This window comes from Lagenorhynchus albirostris, chromosome 11 (assembly GCF_949774975.1).
Source record: "Lagenorhynchus albirostris chromosome 11, mLagAlb1.1, whole genome shotgun sequence".
Lineage (NCBI taxonomy): Eukaryota > Metazoa > Chordata > Mammalia > Artiodactyla > Delphinidae > Lagenorhynchus > Lagenorhynchus albirostris.
Genome location: NC_083105.1, coordinates 53,797,157 through 53,817,057, shown reverse-complemented (window position 1 = coordinate 53,817,057; position 19,901 = coordinate 53,797,157). Strand labels below are relative to the sequence as shown.

Below are 19,901 nucleotides of genomic sequence, written 5' to 3'. Positions count from 1 at the left end.
GTGATTCAGTTATACCTATACATATATCCATTCTTTTTTAGATTCTTTTATCGTATAGGTTATCACAGAATATTGAGTAGAGTGCCCTTGTTTTAGGTCCTTGTTGGTTATCTGTCTTACATACAATAGTGAAATAGTGAACTGATGTTTTGTTTTCATTGTTGACAGTGAGTTTCTGACAGTTAAATCACCAGATTCTTTCCAGGAAAATATCTATTAGTTTTATGAAGATTCTCATTTTTTAAAAAACTATGCTTACTTAGAAAATATATACCTCAATATAAATCATAATGAGGGATTTTCTTATTTTTTGTTATTTTATCCTGTTTCTTTATCCCATTACCTGCTGTATTGTTAGTCATTCCCCCCCCACCCGCCCCCCAGCCAATAAAATGAGACCTGTAGGTACCTCAGTTTGGGATTTTCTTATTTTTTGTTATTTTATCCTGTTTCTTTATCCCATTACCTGCTGTATTGTTAGTCATTCCCCCCCCACCCGCCCCCCAGCCAATAAAATGAGACCTGTAGGTACCTCAGTTTTGGCAACCTACCGATGATTAGTAACTAACTTGATATATTATTTTAGGATTCTTACTCACATATTGACTCCCAGAGCAGAAATTTCTGATTAATAAGAATATTTGATTCCTAGCTTTACAGCTTCAAGTAATCTTAGAAATGATGTAATATCCTTTGCTTCCTTCGTAACTTCAAATAAGCATAAAGCAAAATCCTTCAAATAAAGTATAAAACAAATTTAATTAGTTCAGGGTTAAACAGTTGTATATTAGTTTGTAAAATGGGTTAAGTTAACATGGGAAGTGCATGCTGTTGGTTGTTTTAGAAATGTGAATGTAACAAGTATAATTAGGAGAATATATGTGACAAAGTATCATAAAAATTAGCATTGGATTGGATATTTTAAATACTAGACAAACTACATTTGAACTTTTTGAGCTAAAACAATTCCCTGCAAGTGAAAGACAAATTTATGAGTCCCTTATTGAATTGATGCAAAGCGTGTGAGTACAACAGTCATTTGGAGCCTCCCTTTTGCCATATTTGTCTAATGTATCACATATCAGGCCGATTACTATTTTCAGAAACAGTGTTCATGGCTGAAATCCTACAGTTAACCTTTAGAAGATCAAAAGGAAATATACTTATTAGTAAGGTGAACCTAATGTATACATATTTTCTCTTTTTCTGCCTTATTGCTTGCATGTTTAGCAGCTTTTTTTTTCTTCATTTGTTGCATAGAATTACTGAGTATGTATTTAAAGGTCAAACAAAGTCATCTTAGGATGGAAAACTAACGTATCAGTTACAGGGCATAGCTGGATATTTTGGCAACAGTAATTTGTAGTTATTGTTTTAAAAGATTTATTTTAACGTATAGAATGATATTATAGCTGTTGCTAACTGAAATTGTATAAAACTTACAATTTTTAAAGGTTTTCTGCTTGAGATCAAGTACTAAAAGCTGAAAGTATGTCTGTATCTTTAATCAGAGCTGTATTTACACTTTGCATTCACTTTCTCATCATAAATACTAAATGTATTCATTATTTATAGTATACCAAAGGATCTTCATAGAGTAGTAGAATGCCTTTCTAAACTGTCTGTTAATGTTTGTGTCATGATTATTCAAATTCTGTTAAATATTAAAATTTCCAAAAATGTTCCTTTCTTTTTCAGCTATCCAATATCTATTATTTTTTACTGATGGGTTTTAATAGTTACTAGTTTCTCACTGGAGATCTGTAGGTTTTTTCTAAAGCCTCTTTAGAGAAATGTATTGTTATTTCAAAACAGTGAAATATATCAAGCTATAGCTGAAACCAATTTGTTTTGTTTTTTAGGTGGTTGAACAGGGTATGTTTGTAAAGCACTGCAAAGTAGAAGTATATCTCACAGAATTGAAGCTCTGTGAAAATGGAAACATGAACAATGTTGTAACTCGAAGATTTAGCAAAGCTGACACAATAGGTAATGCAAGATCCTGTTTCTTTGTTAAACCATTGCTATTAGAAATTTATTTAAAATTCTATTTGTTATATGCTACGAAGATGATAACCATTTTAAGGGTTTATCCTTAGACATTACAGGTTTCCAAGCATCATTCAATATGTCTTAGCTTAGAGTTGAATTATTTATCATTTCTAGGTCTACTTTACATTATTAAATGAGTTTAATATTTGTGCCATTTTACTTTTTAAAAAAAATCAAATAATTGTTTTAATTTAGCATTTGAAAATACATATCATGTTTGTAACATGACTATAAATTGAAGTAGAACTTTAAATAAAAACTTGCTTAGGTAAAACTTTGTTGGGTAATGTAATATATATATCAATAATAATAATGATAATTTACCATTCTTAGCATGAAAAATGACCATTTATTTTCTTTTTTCTCACAGTTTATTCTTTGGACTCTATAAATACAAAATTAAGTAGCTACTTACAGCAGCGGGCTTAGCATTAATATGACTCACTGATTTTTTTTTTAATAATGAGTAGGTTACAGAATTATATATCAAATATAAGTGTGCCTAACTCCTATGTATTTATATATCTTTATATATTTACCTATCTATACATATAAATGTATATTTAAATACATGTAAATTTATAATTCTGTTTAAAAGCCACATGTTAATTTAAGATCAAGAATGTATTGAATAACAAAATAAAACTCATAGATTCAGAGAACAGATTGGTGGCTGCCAGATGGGAGGGGCTTGGAGGTTGGGTGAAATAGGGTGAAGGGGATTAAGAGGTATAAACTTCCAGGAAGTCATGAGGATATAATGTACAGCATGGTGACTATGGTCAATAATATTGAATTGCAAATTTGAAAGTTGCTAAGAAAGTAAATCTTAAAAGTTCTCATCACAAGGAAAAAGTTTTTCTAACTTTGTATGGTGACAGATGGTCACTTATTGTGGTGATCACTTAGTGATGTATACAAATGTTGAACCATTCTGTCATACACCTAAAACTAACACAATGTTGTATGTCAATTATACTTCAATTTAAAAAAAGAATATATTGAATAAAATGTTTTTTAAATAAATCATTATGCATTTAATAACAGAATTGCAGTACTTTTTGGTAAGACACAACTCAAAATAAAAATTATAAAAGGTTGTTATGTTCAAATAAAGTTTTTGGAACAAAAGATTAATGGCAATAACATTGATCTTGTTGGAAAGTGCAAATGGACACTGGAGAAGGACATAACACTTAATGTAGAACTTAGAAAGAAAGATTAGAAAATTTATGAATTATAGCACCATATAGCTTTTCTTGTTGGAACCAGTCATTAAGTACACTTTATTAAAAGTAAATAAAAATATTTCTGAATTTCTTAAGTACATTTGACTTTCACCACATAGGCATTTCACTGCAGGAAAATGCTTTTAACTCATAATTTTCATGAAATAGTACCATTCTTCAATTTCTAATGCTTGGTTAATCCTAATGTTTTTGCCAGACATTATGTATGGATTTTTTATTTTCCCTCTCTTTATTTACCTAGAGCATTTGTAAGTTGAGATGCAATTTCAATAAACTCACACAGTCATCTTTCTAAAATGAATGCTTAAAATGTTAGGAACTCCATATAAATGTCATTTCATTACATTATTATGTATAAAGTATTATTATGGATAAAGTACTTAACTTTTTCAGTTCTAGATTTTTGGAACATATTCAGGAAAGTAAAACATTTCTATATCCTAAGAACTGAAAGTTTTAAATGTATAAAATTACATTAATCATGATATTAAAATGTACACAATAAGAATCTTTAAGAATCTGTAAGTCTGTCCAACAAAGATGACCTATTAAAATTAATTCAGAGACTAACTTCTGAAATGTTCAGCCAATTGGAATATAAATAAGCTACCTCTTAAATGCTTGATGTAGGTAATGTTTTCTAGTTATTTTAAAGTTTGGTATTTTCTAGTTAAAGTTTGGTATTAAACTTTTGGTATTAAAGTTTCTTTGTTTCTTACCTCATTTCTATAGGAAAATTATATATATATATATATAAAAGTTATATGAGACAATAAGAAACTTATTTTAGAACATTAGTTCACTGAAAAATATTTTAAAACTCATTATATGAAGATCTAAGGTTTAATTTCTGAACTCAAAACAAGCATTTTGGAGTTTTTACATTAAGTACTAGGTAAGAATTATCAAGGAGATGATTTGTAAAGAATCTCTGCTTCAAAAAGTTTATGATTTACATAGATGTTAATTAGCATAGCTTAAATTTACTAATACTTTAAAATGCTACATACATTGGCTATATGCCTTAAAATTGTATATGAATAAATTTTTTCATATAGCTAACATTTCTTACTAGAACAGTTTTTTCAAACTGTGTTGTCTATACTTTCGTGGTCATTAAGCAGTTTGTGGAGTAAAGAGAATGGAATGGAAAATATCAGAATAGAAAATATCAACATATATGTGTATAGTGGGACACAATTCCTTACTGTAGTTTTAAAAATTTGAAAATCTATATTAGAGCAAGTTTGCTTTTTAAGCAAAAAGTTTTGCAAAAATTAATCAAGCCAGGAATTTTAGAAACTTCATTGTTATGGTTATAATAGTTCGCAGTTATTGAATACTTACTATGCTTTAGGCACTTTACAGGAAATTTCTTATTTAAACCTCAACATTACTGTACCCTCATCTTAAAGGTGATAAAGCCTAGGCTAAGAAGGGTTAAGTAACCTACATAGGTGCACCCTGGTACCAAGTGATAGAGCCAGTATTTTAACTCCTTAACCCAGCCTCTTATACCAGAGTCTCACTTCTTAATTTGCTGCCTTATACAATCTGTGCAAATGTTAATTGGGTTGATTTTGTGTTTCTTTAGGAAGTGAGTTTTGAAACAAAGAATTTGATAAGAAAGGAAATACGAGATGTATATTTTTCCCTGTGTGTTTTTTCAATCTTGATTAAAAAGGATCAAAATAGCTATGTACATGAAATACAGTATACAAATTTTGTAAATGGAATTAAGAAATATAAGCACCTGTTTTCTGTTTTTACCAAATAATAAAATGTTCCATTTTCAGCTAGTAATGCCTACATTGATTTATAATAAAAATGATAGTAGCCATAGGTAGGATCTAAATAATTTACCATGTTCAGAGCCAAAATACTTTGCCTTTTTAATATTTTTCTCCCTAAATTGATATATTTGGGTATTGAATATGTGTCAATAAGGAAGATAAAACTTGTTCTTATTTTTTCTTTAAAGATACCACTGAAAAATAATTTTATTATAAAATTTGAAAAATGCTTAATGTTTATAAAATTTATTAATAGAACTGCTTAACTTTCTTATTAAATGTTCCTACTAGAAATGTTTGTCACAATAATTTTATTTCTGTTATCTGTGTTAATATATTTTTATCTCTTTATGCTTTTCATTAACTGCCTAATAGAGTCGGATTAATATACAGAAAAATATGCACATGTTCTCAATACCTTGACATTCTCAACTCCAGTGATCTTGATCTGCATCCAGCCTCAACCACCAGTTCCCATAGATATACCCTAGGCTGTCATTATCTACAACTGCACTTGCCAAATTTCAGTTTAAGCAAACTGCTTTCTGGCCACCACTTCCTCTGCTCCCGTTCTCTCTTGAACCCACTAAATCAGACCAACCACTTCCTTGGTTCTGCTTCTGTGATGGTCTCTAATTCTACATTGATACATCCAGTGGTCGAAGTCTTCCATTTCTTAATGTGCCAGCAAAAATTAACATACTTACTGACTTTTCCATCTAGAAATATTTTCTCTTCACATGGCTGCCAGGATACAAGTTCTCACTGGCTGCATCTTCTCAGAGTCCTTTGTAAGATCCTCTTCATATTTCTGACCTCAGAACATCAGTGTGATATGCTCAGTCCTTGGATCTTCTTTCTTTTCCTTGATGACTTCCTCTAGTCCCTTGGCTTTAAATACTTTTCTGTATATTGATGTCTTATATCTCCTACGCAGACTCTCCCTTAATTCCAGTTTCAACCATTCCATATCTTCACATGTGTCTGATGAGAATCTAAAGATAACATATATGAAACTAAACTCTCTCCCTTCCCCCTAAAAGCTACTACTCTGTCATTTTTCTTCATCTGAGTAATCGTCACTTGCACTCTTCTAATTGCTTAGGCCAAAACCCTTGGTATCATTCTGATTCTCTTGTATTTCTCACCCTGCATATAATTTAGCAATGTATCTTCTAAGCAGTGCCTTCAGAATCTATTCCCAGTCTGACCACTTAACATTGCTTCCACAGTTACCACCTTGGTTTGGATTTCTGTAGTAGCCTAGTCTCTCACCCTTGACATCCTGCAGTTTGTTTTCACTAGCAGCAAAAGTGAACATTTGAAGTGTCAATTGGATCATACCACTTCTCTGCTCAAAACTCCTAAATGACTTCTCTTCTTAATCAGATAAAATAGAATACTTTCATAACTGCCTCAATTCTGTATGATCCTACATGTGTACCTTTATGGTCTTATTTCCACCTTGCTCATTCCACTTTAGCCACATTGGTGCACCGTTCTCTTCTAAAACATGCCAAATACATTCCCATCTCAGGGTCTTTGCATTACCCTTTTCAAAACTCAATAAAGGGGGCATTTCCATATGTGTTGGTATATATTATATTATGTATATAAATATGTATGTATTAATAGAAAAAAATGCCTGGAAGAAGTATCAAAATGTTAACAGTGGTTATTTCTAGGTGGACATTTTATTTGTACTTGTATTTTCTGAATTTTTGCAATGAGCAAGATTTATTTCTTCAATCAGGAAAGAAGTATTCATTTTTATAGAAAGACTAAAATGACCTCCCTTCCTTGGCTTCTTCCTCTGTCGTCCTTCCTACGTTATTTTCTGTTTCTTGATCTGGGTACTGCTTACACGGGTGTATCCACTATGGAAATTTATCATTATATACTGACGATTTGTGCATTTTTCTGTATACATTTACAGTTCAATAAAAAAAATTAATGCCGCCAAAATAGAAAGCAGTACTTACAGTATATTTATATTTCTTTAATGTAATTTTTTAAATGTTCTGGCTAGTTTGCATTAGGTTTTGAAATACACTATAGTATTTACTACTTATTTAATGCCTTAATCAAACTGTCATTGACTATAAGACTATTAAAGAACATTAGCTGCTAAGTAGAACATAAACAGTGTTATTGGACTAAGTTTAATTATGTAGGATAGATGTGGGTTTTTATATTTTTTAAGAGAACATGTATTTTTAGGTTTAGTATTTTACAAATAATGGTTTTTCCAAAATTAATCAAGTATTCTAAAATTTAGAAGTATTTCATATTTCTTTATATGTCATAAAATATATTAAGTGTAATTTTCTTGAGTCTAAGTTAGGTAAGTTATTGACCATAATTTGATAGATATAGTAATATTTTCTAATATCTCTTTCTAATGTTTATGTACTTTAAAAGATTCGTCTAAATATGGTACCGAAACTTAATTATTCTCAAACATGTAGACACTCCTATATCTTATTTTACAGCAGATTAAGCTGCTCCAGTTTTTTAAAAGAAAGACTTCTTCCGTTCAGATAATTGGCTTAGAAATAAAGAAAATATATGGCTTTACCTTGGAAACAAGAAATTTTGACCAATTCAGACCTCTCTTCAAAGAAGGCACTTTTCTTTGTGTCCCTATATTCTATTTAATTTTAGTTAGCTATTTAAACTGTAAATTGTATTCAACTTAATATAAGTTATTCGTAAATTGGTTATAACTTAAAATATTTTTTATCTGTGGCATCTCTGAGTCATACTTTAATTTCTAACTCCAACATATCATTAGAAAATATATTGATTTTATAATGTGTAAAAAGTTAAAGTTCATCCTGTATAACATAAATTATATTTTAGTGTTATATGATTGAACTCTTACCTTTTGAGGTCTTAATTTCCCAAAGTAATCATCTGAGTTATAATTACCATTTTGTTCCTAAAAAGTATACCTGGTCTTAAAATTTTTCTTTATTGTTTTTATGTATTTCCTACATATTTGTTCATCTATTCTTGCTATTATATCAGTAATTTAAATTTAGGATTTTTATGTTAGTGAGCACTTAACTCTCTGTGGTATATTTTTAAATATTATATTTACGTATCTTTCCTCCTTAAATCTAGATACAATTGAAAAGGAAATAAGAAAAATCTTCAATATTCCAGATGAAAAGGAGACCAGATTGTGGAACAAATACATGAGTAATACATTTGAACCACTGAATAAACCAGACAGCACCATTCAGGATGCTGGTTTATACCAAGGACAGGTATTTTTTAGCAATACTGTTTATTTTAAGCATATTATACATGAAGTTTTTGGGAGTCACAAACTTTATGGCTATCCTGACAATCTATAATGGATTCTACTGTTTCTGGTTTCCTCTTTCTAACTCTTCTCTATCCCTGCTGGTCACTAATTATAACTTTTGCTTCTCTCCTTGAGCTTGAGAATAACCTACTTTTTAAAAAGAAATTATTTTCCATTGAAAAATAGCTAATAAGGGGTCAGCAAACTTTTTGTAAAGGATCAAATAAATATTTTTGGCTCAGTGGTCTGTAAGGTCTCTGTCACGACTACAACTTTGCCATTGTAGTAGCAAGAAAGTAGCCATAAACAATATGTAAAAAATGGATATGGCTATGTTCCAACAAACTTTATTTACAAAAGCAGTCAGTGAGCTAAGTGAACTTAGTTTGCCAACCCCCGCTAGAAGGTATCAACCCCCAGTTTGGTCTTTCTTTATGACAGAATCTAAAGAAATGAATGTGTTGAGAAATGAAGACTTTTAGACACAATCAGCAAGTTCTACTGCTTCCACCTTCTAAATATCTCTTTAATTAATCTTTGTATCCCATTCTCACCCCTTATCTTTCCATAGTCTCTTAACAAATCCCTCTGCTTCCAGTCTTTTGCGTGTTCATTCTCAGTCTTCCGTATTTCTGTCAGAATACTCTTTCTAAAATGTAAACCTTATTATTTCCTTTTCATAAACCTTTCCTGGCTCCTTAATAGTTGTAGAATAAAGTCCAGGCACCTTAATGCAGCATGCAAGTCATGGTTTATCCTTTTGCCTAGTCTTCCAGCATCTTTCGATTATCCTTGCCTTTAGATCTACACTCTAATAATACCAAACTGAACTACTTATAGTTCCCTAAGCCTGCTATGCTTTTCCATACTCCTGTGCTTTCATATATGTTGTTCCATCTGCCTGTTGCCCCAGTCCCTGCATTCATCCAGAAAAAGTCCTTTTAAACATCCAAATATTGAAATTAAGCATCCCATCCTTTCATATAATCTAACCAGATCAGATTATTCATCCTTCAAATTCCAATTCAAAATTTGTCACATCATTTCTTGAGCCTTCCCTGATCTATTTATCTCAGTATCTAGTTGAGGTATAGGATTTGTTTTACTTTGGAGAAGAAATTTCTCCCTTAACTTCCATAGTGATTTACATATGTGTCTTGTATCATTCATTAAGTTATTTATATATTAAGCTCCCCAACTAGACTGTGAGGTCCTGTTTTTAGTTGGACTTTGTGTCCTATTTATTTTTATTTTAGTACCTAACCCAGAGCCTGCCACTCTAGTATATGGAAGTTTTTTGTTTTGTTTTGTTCTGTTTTATTTAAAATTGATACTGATACATGATGTAAGTTATTAAACTCAGAGGAACAGAAGGAAATTAATTTTTTAGCAAATGCCTACTATATATCAAGTATTGTACTCGGCTATAAAACAGTGATTTTCAGACTTATTTTAGCCATTATATTCTTACGTGAAATCTTATGAAATCTAATAATATGTATTACAATTAAAAGGAGTTACCCAGGGCTTTCCTGGTGGCGCAGTGGTTGGGAGTCCGCCTGCTGCCTGGGATTCGTGCCCCAGTCCGGGAAGATCCCACATGCCGCGGAGCGGCTAGGCCCGTGAGCCATGGCCACTGAGCCTGCGCATCCGGAGCCTGTGCTCCGCAACGGGAGAGGCCGCAACAGTGAGAGGCCTGCGTACCGCAAAAAAAAAAAAAAAAAGAGTTACCCAGTTGAAGCTGAGTGTGTGAGACATTTGGAACTCTACTGGTTAGTCAACACTCCCCTCCTTAGCCAGCCAACTTCCTCTTTCTGTCTTCCAAATAGACATACACTTCTCTCCTTGGTTACCATCCATCAGGCCTTGAGGTAGCTCCAGGAGTACAATTTAAAATATATAAGATTATATCTTTAAATCTTTTCAGTAATTGATTCTGAGTAATGGCTGTTATTCTACTCATCATGTACATTAGAAAACCAAGGCTTAGAGAATTTAATTTGTTATTCTTGATAGGAATGCATTTATCAGAATGAAGATGACAATAAATTATTTTAATAAGAAGATTATCTTATTAAATATATTATTCTTATAAAATATCTTTAGGGACATTTGATCTTTTGAAATAGGAATGGTTCAAAGAACATGGATTAAATTTTCTAGGTTTTGTACCAGTTATTTTCTGACTGATGATAAATGAACTAAACACTATCTTAGACTTAAAAGAAGTTTGGTTTTTTTTGTTTTGTTTTTTTACTGAAATAAAAGTATCCTCATTAGAAAGTGAAACGAAGATACATTATTGAAGAGTTTATCTCCCAAAATGGGTGGTCTTTATCTCTCTCCCTTGTATGTGTGTGTTCAATTTAATTAAATCTTAAAATCTTTTAAAAAATAATTTCATTTTGAGTTAAAGTTTTAACCATGAGCAAAATTTTATTCAGAAAATGATACATTTGAATAAACAAGTGAGTTTTAACATTTCTGGTGGCATTCAACATTAATATCTGTGACTGTAAAGACAAAAAGAATTTGGGGCTTCCCTGGTGGCGCAGTGGTTGAGAGTCCGCCTGCCAATGCAGGGGACATGGGTCCGTGCCCCAGTCCGGGAAGATAAAAAAGACAAAAAGAATTTAAAGTACAAATACTGCTAGGAATTAAAGGTTACAGTTGAACTTTAAATATTTACTTGATTCTTCAGCTTTAAGACCTTCCTTTAAATAACAAGCCATAAATAATTATATTAAATGCATAACTTTGAAATTTTCTGTAGGTAAAATCTTTTGTTTTATAACTGGTTTAAGTCCTCCTAGAGACAAAGTTTGTATGTATGTATATATCTTTTTTTATATAATATAATTTCTATGTAGATGTCTGTAGAGTTATAAGTTGTAGCAAAGGAAAACCTTTCTTCAGAAGTTAAAAACTACTCACTAAATTTAATTTTATAAATATGTAAAAATATGTAAATATATATCAGAATGATGCCAGTTGAGCATAATGGTTAATTGTCTGTGGTAGGTAAGGAGAGAAATATGATCAGGGAGGGATCAGGATGGCAGGTATACAGTGCACTTATTCATTATATGTTACATATACTTCATGTGTGTGTGTTTTTTTGTTTGTTTTTTTGGCCACACCATGTGGCATGCAGAAATCTTAGTTCCCTGACCAGGGATTGAACCCGTGCCCCCTGCACTGGGGGTGCAGAGTCTTAACCACTGGACCACCAGGGACGTCCCTCATGTGTGTTTTTTGAATGTAGGAAATAACTTTTTCTTTTAAAAGACAACTTTAGTATTTTAATTAGCATACTCTTTCAACAGCAAGATTCCATGAATTTTTTAAATCGCTATTTCATTGGTATATGTGTTCTGAATCAGGCTTACAGTTTACATGGTTAAGATCCAAATGCCAGCTTATAAATTGCCTGAAACATATACTCAAAAGTATATTACTAAGAGTATACAGAACAGGTTACAAAATTGCAATTTTAAGAAACAAGAGTTAATGAAACTGAATATGTAGAATATATACAAATTTTTAATGCCTTTAATTTACTTCAAGGCATGTTTTCTATATTATAGGTTTCCTGTGGAAATTTAGGTATTAACTTGTTGAGATGATCACATATTTCTTTTGTTAACTTAATTATTTTGGTTAGTTTTTCTTCTTTGCACAGACTTGCCCCTAGTAAAAACTAGAAGAAAGCCTTCTTTTTTAGACTGAAACATATGAAAAAAGATTCTGGGATGTTTTAAAATAAAGTATAGCTCACCTTAGCCTGTACTTTTCATTTGTTAGAGGTGTTTTTTGTCTACCCTGACCATGCTGCAGTAGGGAACTTAGTCTGATTCTCACACACATGGCTCTATCGTTTCTATGTTAAAAGATTTTATAATTTTATAATGTAAATAAAGACAAATTTCAAAGCCCCAAACAAATTATGTGTAATTATGTATACTCTGTAATTTGGGATTATCTTTGCCACTGTTCCTCAGTATTTGCATAATAATAGCTGACTGAGATCATACATCAGTATGTTTAACAACAACTATAACCATTTATTCAGCATCTGTTTTTTGCACAGTACTTTTACAAGCTACAAATAGAAAAGAAATAGAAAGTGTGCCCTAAACTCAAGGAACTTATATTGCATCTAGTTTTTTATACTTAAAGTCATAGAACCAATGATTTTCCTTGTAGTGTTTTACCTTCTTTCTTTCTGACCGTCATTGCTGACTTCTTATATTTAAGGTCTCTTTATCTCCCTTGGCCAGCTTTGGAATCAAAATGCAAATACCTCTTCACCTTGTCTACTGTGTCCTTTAAGTCATCGCAGAGTTACTTTAGTTTCTTAGCATATACAGCTAATCTTCTAAAGCTATTTTAACTTCAGGGTTAAGGAAAAACACTTTTATTGTGTCTTATTTGCAGGTGTTAGTGATAGAACAGAAGAATGAAGACGGAACATGGCCAAGGGGTCCTTCTACTCCTAAGTAAGTGCTCCCACTTTTTATGGCTCAGTGCATGATGTTGAAGCTTTGATTTCAGATAATAAAATCCAGAATGATAGAAGAACCTAATTGTGTATTGCAATTGTAAATATATATAACTTCTTTATATTTTAATATTTTATTCTCGTATAGAAGTTATCTAAGTTTGCACTTAAATGAATATGCTGTAATTTAAAAGCCTTCCAATTCTAATCTCTTTTAGAATAAGGTACAGTATAAATACGTTATAAATGTAATGGTGCATTGTCTAATACAATCAAATCACTATTAAACATTTTATTTAATATTTTTCAAGCATTTTGTGGTATTTTTAAAAGTGTCTGTTAAAAGAATGCTCTTTATGAAAATGAATCTGATGTGAAAGCAACATATTTTAAATCTAATCGTGAAAGCAATATTTTATTTATTTAGATACGTGTTTTAGAATATAACAGCACAAGTAGAGATAAAGGAGTATAAGAATTGCTTTTGATGATAAATGAGTGATTAGAAACCTTTTTAACTTTTTTTTTAATTGTAAGAAAACATAACTTAATATCTGCCCTGTTAACAAAGTTTTAAATGTGCGCTTACAGTATTGTTAACTGTAGGCACATTGTTGTACAGCAAATCTCTAGAATTTATTCATCTTGTATAACAAACTTTATTCCTGTTGAAGAGTAATTCCTCACTTCTCCCTTCCCCCAGCCCCTGGGAACCACCGTTCTACTCTCTGTTTCTATGAGTTTGACTAGTTTACATAGCCTCATATAAGTGGAATCATACAGTATTTGTCTGTGATTGGCTTACTCTACCAAGCATACTGTCCCTTAGGTTCATCAGTGTTATCACATGTGGCATGATTTCCTTGCTTTTTTAAGGCTGAATAAAATTCCATTGTATATATATATACCATATTTTCTTTATCCATTTATCTGTCAATAGACATTTAGGTTGTTTTCATTATCTGGACTATCGTAAATTATACTGCAGTGAACTTGAGAGTGCAGATGTCTCTTCAAGATACTGATTTCATTTCCTTTGGATATATACCCAGAAATGAGATTTCTGAATCATATGCTAGTTCTATTTCTAATTTTTTGAGGAATTTCCATACTGTTTTTCATAGCAGCTGCACCATCTTACATTTCCACCGACAGTATGCAAGGGTTCCAATTTCCCCACATTCTTGCTAGTACTTATTATCTTTTGTTCTTTTGATAATAGACATCCTAACAGGTGTGAGGTGGTATCTCATTGTGGTTTGATTTGCATTTCCCCAATGATTTCTGATGTTGAACATCTTTTTAATATACCTATTACCTGTCTGTATGCCTTCTTTAGAGAAGTGTCTATTCAAAGAAGTCTCAGGCCCATTTTTTAATCTGGTTATTTGGGGGTTTTGCTGTTGAATTGTAATGAGTTTCTTATATATTTGGATATTAACCCCTTACCAGATATGTGGTTTAAAGATTTAAAAATAAGACCTGATACGGGGAGGGGGAAGGGTAAGCTGGGACGAAGTGAGAGAGTAGCATGGACATATATACACTACCAAATGTAAAACAGATAGCTAGTGGGAAGCAGCCGCATAGCACAGGGAGATCAACTCGGTGCTTTGTGACCACCTAGAGGGGTGGGATGGGGGGGGTGTGATGGGGGGGTGGGATAGGGAGGGTGGGAGCGAGGGAGATGCAAGAGGGAAGAGATAATGTGGACATATGTATACGTATAACTGATTCACCCTGTTATAAAGCAGAAACTAACACACCACTGTAAAGCAATTATACTCCAATAAAGATGTTAAAAAAAAAAAACCTGTATCTGTACATCTAGAAGAAATCTTAGGGGAAAAGCTTCATGACATTGGTCTAGGCAGTGATTTCATGAATATGACACCAAAAGCACAAGCAACAAAAGCAATTATAGATAAAAGGGACTACATCAGGCTAAAAAGTTTCCACACAGTAAAGGAAGCAATTAACAGAGTGAAAAGGCAACATGACGAATGGGAGGAAATATTTTTAAGGGTTTTAGGATTATCAGAAACACTTAGGGCTAGTTGTATTTCAATATTTGGACTTTCTAAACCTCTGAGAAGTAATATGGTACGTGTGCCACCTATTATTTTACTATTTTTGTAGAGTCCAGGGGGACTCTTATAGTGAAGCACATTAATATTCAGTAAGTATCCACACTAAGTAAGATAAAGAAGGAGTGTAAATAGCATCATTTCAGTTCAGGTTAGATTGCCCTGAAGTGAATTATGAAAAATTTTTTAAGTTTTCAGAAACTTTGGAATTTCAGATTTTCTGATAAGAGGTTGTGAATTTGTGTTTTGAAACCTTAAAATAATGATTCTTAAATAAATAAATAAATAATTTAGTAATTGCTAACCTAGCTAATAAACTAAATTGCCAAGTGATAGTTCATTAGAATACAAAAAAAATTTTAATTAGTATCTAGTGTGTGAAAAGACTCTCAAAAAACTAAGAATAAAAGGGAATTCTCCTAACTTGTTAAAGCCTATAAACCCAAAATCTGTAGCAAACATTTAATTGAGAAATTTTGAACACAAACCAAATAAGATTAGAATTTTACAAAGAAATAAAATTCACTATTTACATATGATGCAATCTACATAAAATCCAAAAACAATCAGCAGACTTCTAGAACTAAGAGAATTCAGCAACATTATCTAATACAAGATTAATTTGTAAAAATTAATAGGTGTTTTCCATACCCATAGGTCAGCATTCTTTTTTATGAAGAACCAGATTAAGTATTTTTAGCTTTATGGGCCATAGGGTCTGACTCAACTATAACTACTGATATAGCAGTAAGCAGGGGACAGGTTCGAGCCCTCATCCAGGAAGATTCCACATGCCGCGGAGCAGCTAAGCCTGTGCACCACAACTACTGAATCTGCGCTCTAGAGCCCGCGAGCCACAGCTACTGAGCCCACGTGCCACAACTACTGAAGCCCTCATGCCTAGAGCCTGTGCTCCGCAACAAGAGAAGCCACTGCAGTGAGAAGCTTGCGCACCGCAATGAAGAGTAGCCCCCGCTCGCCACAACTACAGAAAGCCTGCACGCAGCAACGAAGGCCCATAGCAGCCAAAAGGAAATAAAATAAATTTTAAAACACAGAAACAAAATTCTATCCTGACCTTTTTTTTCCCTCTGTTTGTGTGTGTGAGAAACTTCAGAAACTCATTCTAAAATTAACATATTCCAATAAAGATCCAGGATTAGCTAAGTCAGTTTTGACAAAGAGGAGGAAGGGAAGTGTTTACCTACTAGATAGTGAGGATTACTGCAAAGCTATGGTAATAAAAACACTATGACACTAGCAAAAGAAAGGCAAATAGACTGGAATAAACTAGTGAGCTAAGAAAAACTCCTGTATGTATGGTAAGTGGCACTGCTCGGCAGTGAAAAACAGGTTGCTTAAAGCAGATAGGTGCTTAGATTTTATTAGGAGTACTATTTGGAGAAAAGAAAGCAGAATCACTGCCTTACACATTACATACAAAGACTCCAGAAGGACTAAAGACTCAAATAAGAAATGTAAAGCTTTAAAGCTAATAAGATATTTTGGAAAATATCTGTGACTTAGGGATCACAGAACATAGTGCGAAAATTAATGTTTGATTGCATTAAATTAAGTATTTCTGTTAAAGGAACGATATACAAAGTTAAAAGTCAAATGTCGGTTTTAGAAAATCTAAAACCTACAAGAGAATAATACCCACAGTGTACAAAGAACTGCTGTGAATTAACAGAAACAAAGCAAACAAGCTTTTAAAAAATAAAAGATATAAATAGTTTAAAGAAGGGGAAGCCCAAGTGCTGACAGGTAGCTGAGGAGATGCACAAACTCACTAGTAATCAGAAAAATTAAAGCATGAGATACAATCTAATAGCCATCAGAATGACAAAAACTTAAAAGGATGCTAATAAAAAGTGTTTGGAGGGTTGTAGGAGAAGTCTTAGTACTGATGGTGGGAGTACAAACTACTACCATGCTATATATCAGTGTTTAATTAAATCAGGAATGCTTAATCCCTCTGACCCATCACTCAGTGGAATTTTTCACAGGTCCCTGAATATACAATCTTTGTAGCTGCGTTGTTTGTGGTAGTGGGGATTTGAAGACAGCCTAGCTAAGTATCTGTCTCTGGTAGAGTGAATAAGACAAATGATGGTGATATATTGTGGAATGCCAGTGCAGCAGATAGAAGTAACAGTGGTGAGATCTTTGAAACTGGATAAACTTTAAAACATAGAGTTGAGAGAAAAAATAAAAACAAAATGAGATTGCACTCAGTACCATTTAGGTAAACTTAGAACATACTGTGTAAAATTATAATATTCAAGAACATTGAGAAAACACCTGTAGTGGAGGAAAATAGTATAGATTAAAAAAGTGAGGAATTAACATTTATTTATATGTATATAATTGAAGTAAGGATGCAAATTCTTTTTTTTGGGTAAATGGCAACTTTAAAAGAAAAGTAGAATTCTGTGTGTGTTCATTGAAGTTACATTACAAGCAGATGTAACTTAGACAAATTCAACTCCAGCAGAAGGCATGTAATTTTAAGTTCCTCAAGAAAGAAACTTCAAGTTATTAAGATACAGAACAGCCTGTTTTATATGCTTATAATTGTCATCATATCTGTCAGGAGACAACCCCTCGTCCTCAACATGGTATGAAGATGCTAGTTCTAATAAAATCACTAACCTGGGGTCTGTCCAGTGCTCATACTGCTTAGCACATAACCATTTCCTACCTAGAGTGTCAAAAGCCAAGGAAAAATCATTAAAAGCTATAATATGGTGATAGAACGAAGAATCACCTGTTCAGTTTGTTAAAACACTGTTTCCTCAGCCCCATCCCCTGAATTTCTGTTTCAGTAGATCTGGGTAGGGCTCATGAATTTGCATTGCTACTGAGCTCACAGGTGATGCTAAGCTCACAGGTGGCACAGTGGTTGAGAGTCTGCCTGCCGATGCAGGGGACACGGGTTCGTGCCCCGGTCCGGGAAGATCCCACATGCCGTGGAGCAGCTGGGCCCGTGAGCCATGGCCGCTGAGCCTGCGCGTCCGGAGCCTGTGCTCCACAACACCACAAAAAACAAAACAAAACATGTAGTCCTATTTATAAAAATGTATATACCCTAAGACAATCCAAAATCTATATTAGAAACCTAAGAACCTACCTAAAAAATTTTCAAAAGTTTTCCATCTGGATTTTTCTGCTAGATATCAATTTATAATTTGAATTTTTCATCTTTACATTCATGCTGTATTTTTAAAATATTAAAATGCTTAGTTTTTTTCAGAACGTGCATTTCTAATCTAGTTCTTAAGCATCTGATTTCTTAAAACCTCTCAAAAACGTGATATTTTCTAATGATACCTTAGAAAAGCTTAAACCACTCTATTTTTCTATTCTGTTAATCAGAACGTACATTTCTTTTTTTTTTTTTTTTGCGGTACGTGGGCCTCTCACTGTTGTGGCCTTTCCCGTTGCGGAGCACAGGCTCCGGTCGCGCAGGCTCAGCGGCCATGGCTCACGGGCCCAGCCGCTCCACGGCATGTGGGATCTTCCCGGACCGGGGCACGAACCCGTCTCCCCTGCATCGGCAGGTGGACTCTCAACCACTGCGCCACCAGGGAAAACCAAGAACGTGCATTTCTAATCTAGTTCTTAAGCATCTCATTTCTTAAAACCTCTCAAAAACGTGGTATTTTCTAATGATACCTTAGAAAAGCTTAAACCACTCTAACTTTTTTTCTATTCTGTTAAATTTGACTATTTTCCAAAGATGTTGGCATTGGGTGGATAGTCTGATTACTCAGTTGGAGATGTGTGGCTAGTTACATCTTGTTTTTGTGTGTGTGTTTGGTTTTTTTTGCGTTACGCGGACCTCTCACTGTTGTGGCCTCTCCTGTTGCGGAGCACAGGCTCCGGACGCACAGGCTCAGCGGCCATGGCTCACGGGCGCAGCCGCTCCGCGGCATATGGGATCTTCCCGGACCGGGGCACGAACCCGTGTCCCCTGCATCGGCAGGAGGACTCTTAACCACTGTGCCACCAGGGAAGCCCACATCCTGTATTTTTTTTTTAATTATTTTAAAGTAGAATAATTGTAGAATCCTGGGTGTTCCTGAAGAGAGGAGAAACCTAATCAATAGATTATCCCTTACTTACCAGAAAATTTTTTTAATGTTAACACCTTATTCCTCAGTTAGAAGCAGTACAACTTCATTAATTGACTAAATTGTACTATTAATTTTTTTCTGTATGGTTTCATTTAGGTATAACTATCTCAAAGAATGCCTTTGAGATTACTAACATTATGGAAATAAAAAGGTCCAAATTTTGCTGTTTTCCTGAAATAAGTAAAAATTCTTGAGGGTAACATGAGAAGTTGATTTAATTCAGACGTTTTCATTAATTGCTCAAAAATATTGACGAGACATGTGAGTAAAAATCTGGTGGAGGAAGATAAGCGTCATTGATAACTGAAGAGGCAGTTTTCATGGGCTAGAAAATATTCAGAGAAGAATCCAAAATCAACAAGGTAAGGCATGAGAGGCTAAAAAAAAATCAAATAGAAAACTAAGCCAGTAGTTCTTAACTCATATATTGTCCCCCTGCCGTCTGTGGTGTTCTGATTAACAGAATTCCAAATTAGTGACTGAAGCACTAAGTGTAAACTTAATCTAGTGGCATATTAGTATTTTTACAGCACTCTGTCCCTGAGTGCTCTTCTTGGAGAGAGGAAGCACTTTATAAATAAAACCATTGCATACTATTTTTCAGTTAGGATAAATAATAAACATCTAGGTGACTCTGCAGTATTGTTTTTATTTTTTTTACACCAGCTGTTATGCTATTGTACCTGTTTAAATACAGGTAGAAAAACTTAGCATATACTTTAGAATTTTTTAAAGAGTTATTAAGCCCAATTTGCATATATAGTAA

At 33.1% G+C, this 19,901-nt stretch overlaps 1 protein-coding gene across 9 annotated transcripts in view; it reads left to right on the top strand.

Annotated features, from left to right (window-relative positions):
- USP15 (ubiquitin specific peptidase 15) overlaps positions 1–19,901 on the top strand; it is a 126,240-nt gene that overhangs the window by 43,234 nt on the left and 63,105 nt on the right. For 6 of the 9 annotated variants that reach the window (XR_009543420.1, XM_060165672.1, XM_060165671.1 and 3 more), the window contains exons 4-6: positions 1,863–1,989; positions 8,222–8,367; positions 12,846–12,907. Coding sequence is in view for 8 of the 9 variants with exons in the window: in XM_060165672.1 (XP_060021655.1) it covers positions 1,863–1,989; positions 8,222–8,367; positions 12,846–12,907 (335 nt within the window). In the remaining variant the exon portion in view is untranslated. Of the gene's footprint in view, positions 1–831; positions 1,175–1,862; positions 1,990–8,221; positions 8,368–12,845; positions 12,908–13,612; positions 14,506–15,653; positions 16,042–19,901 lie in introns of those variants that run through there. The other 3 variants (XM_060165679.1, XM_060165680.1, XM_060165673.1) reach the window with 3 other exon arrangements.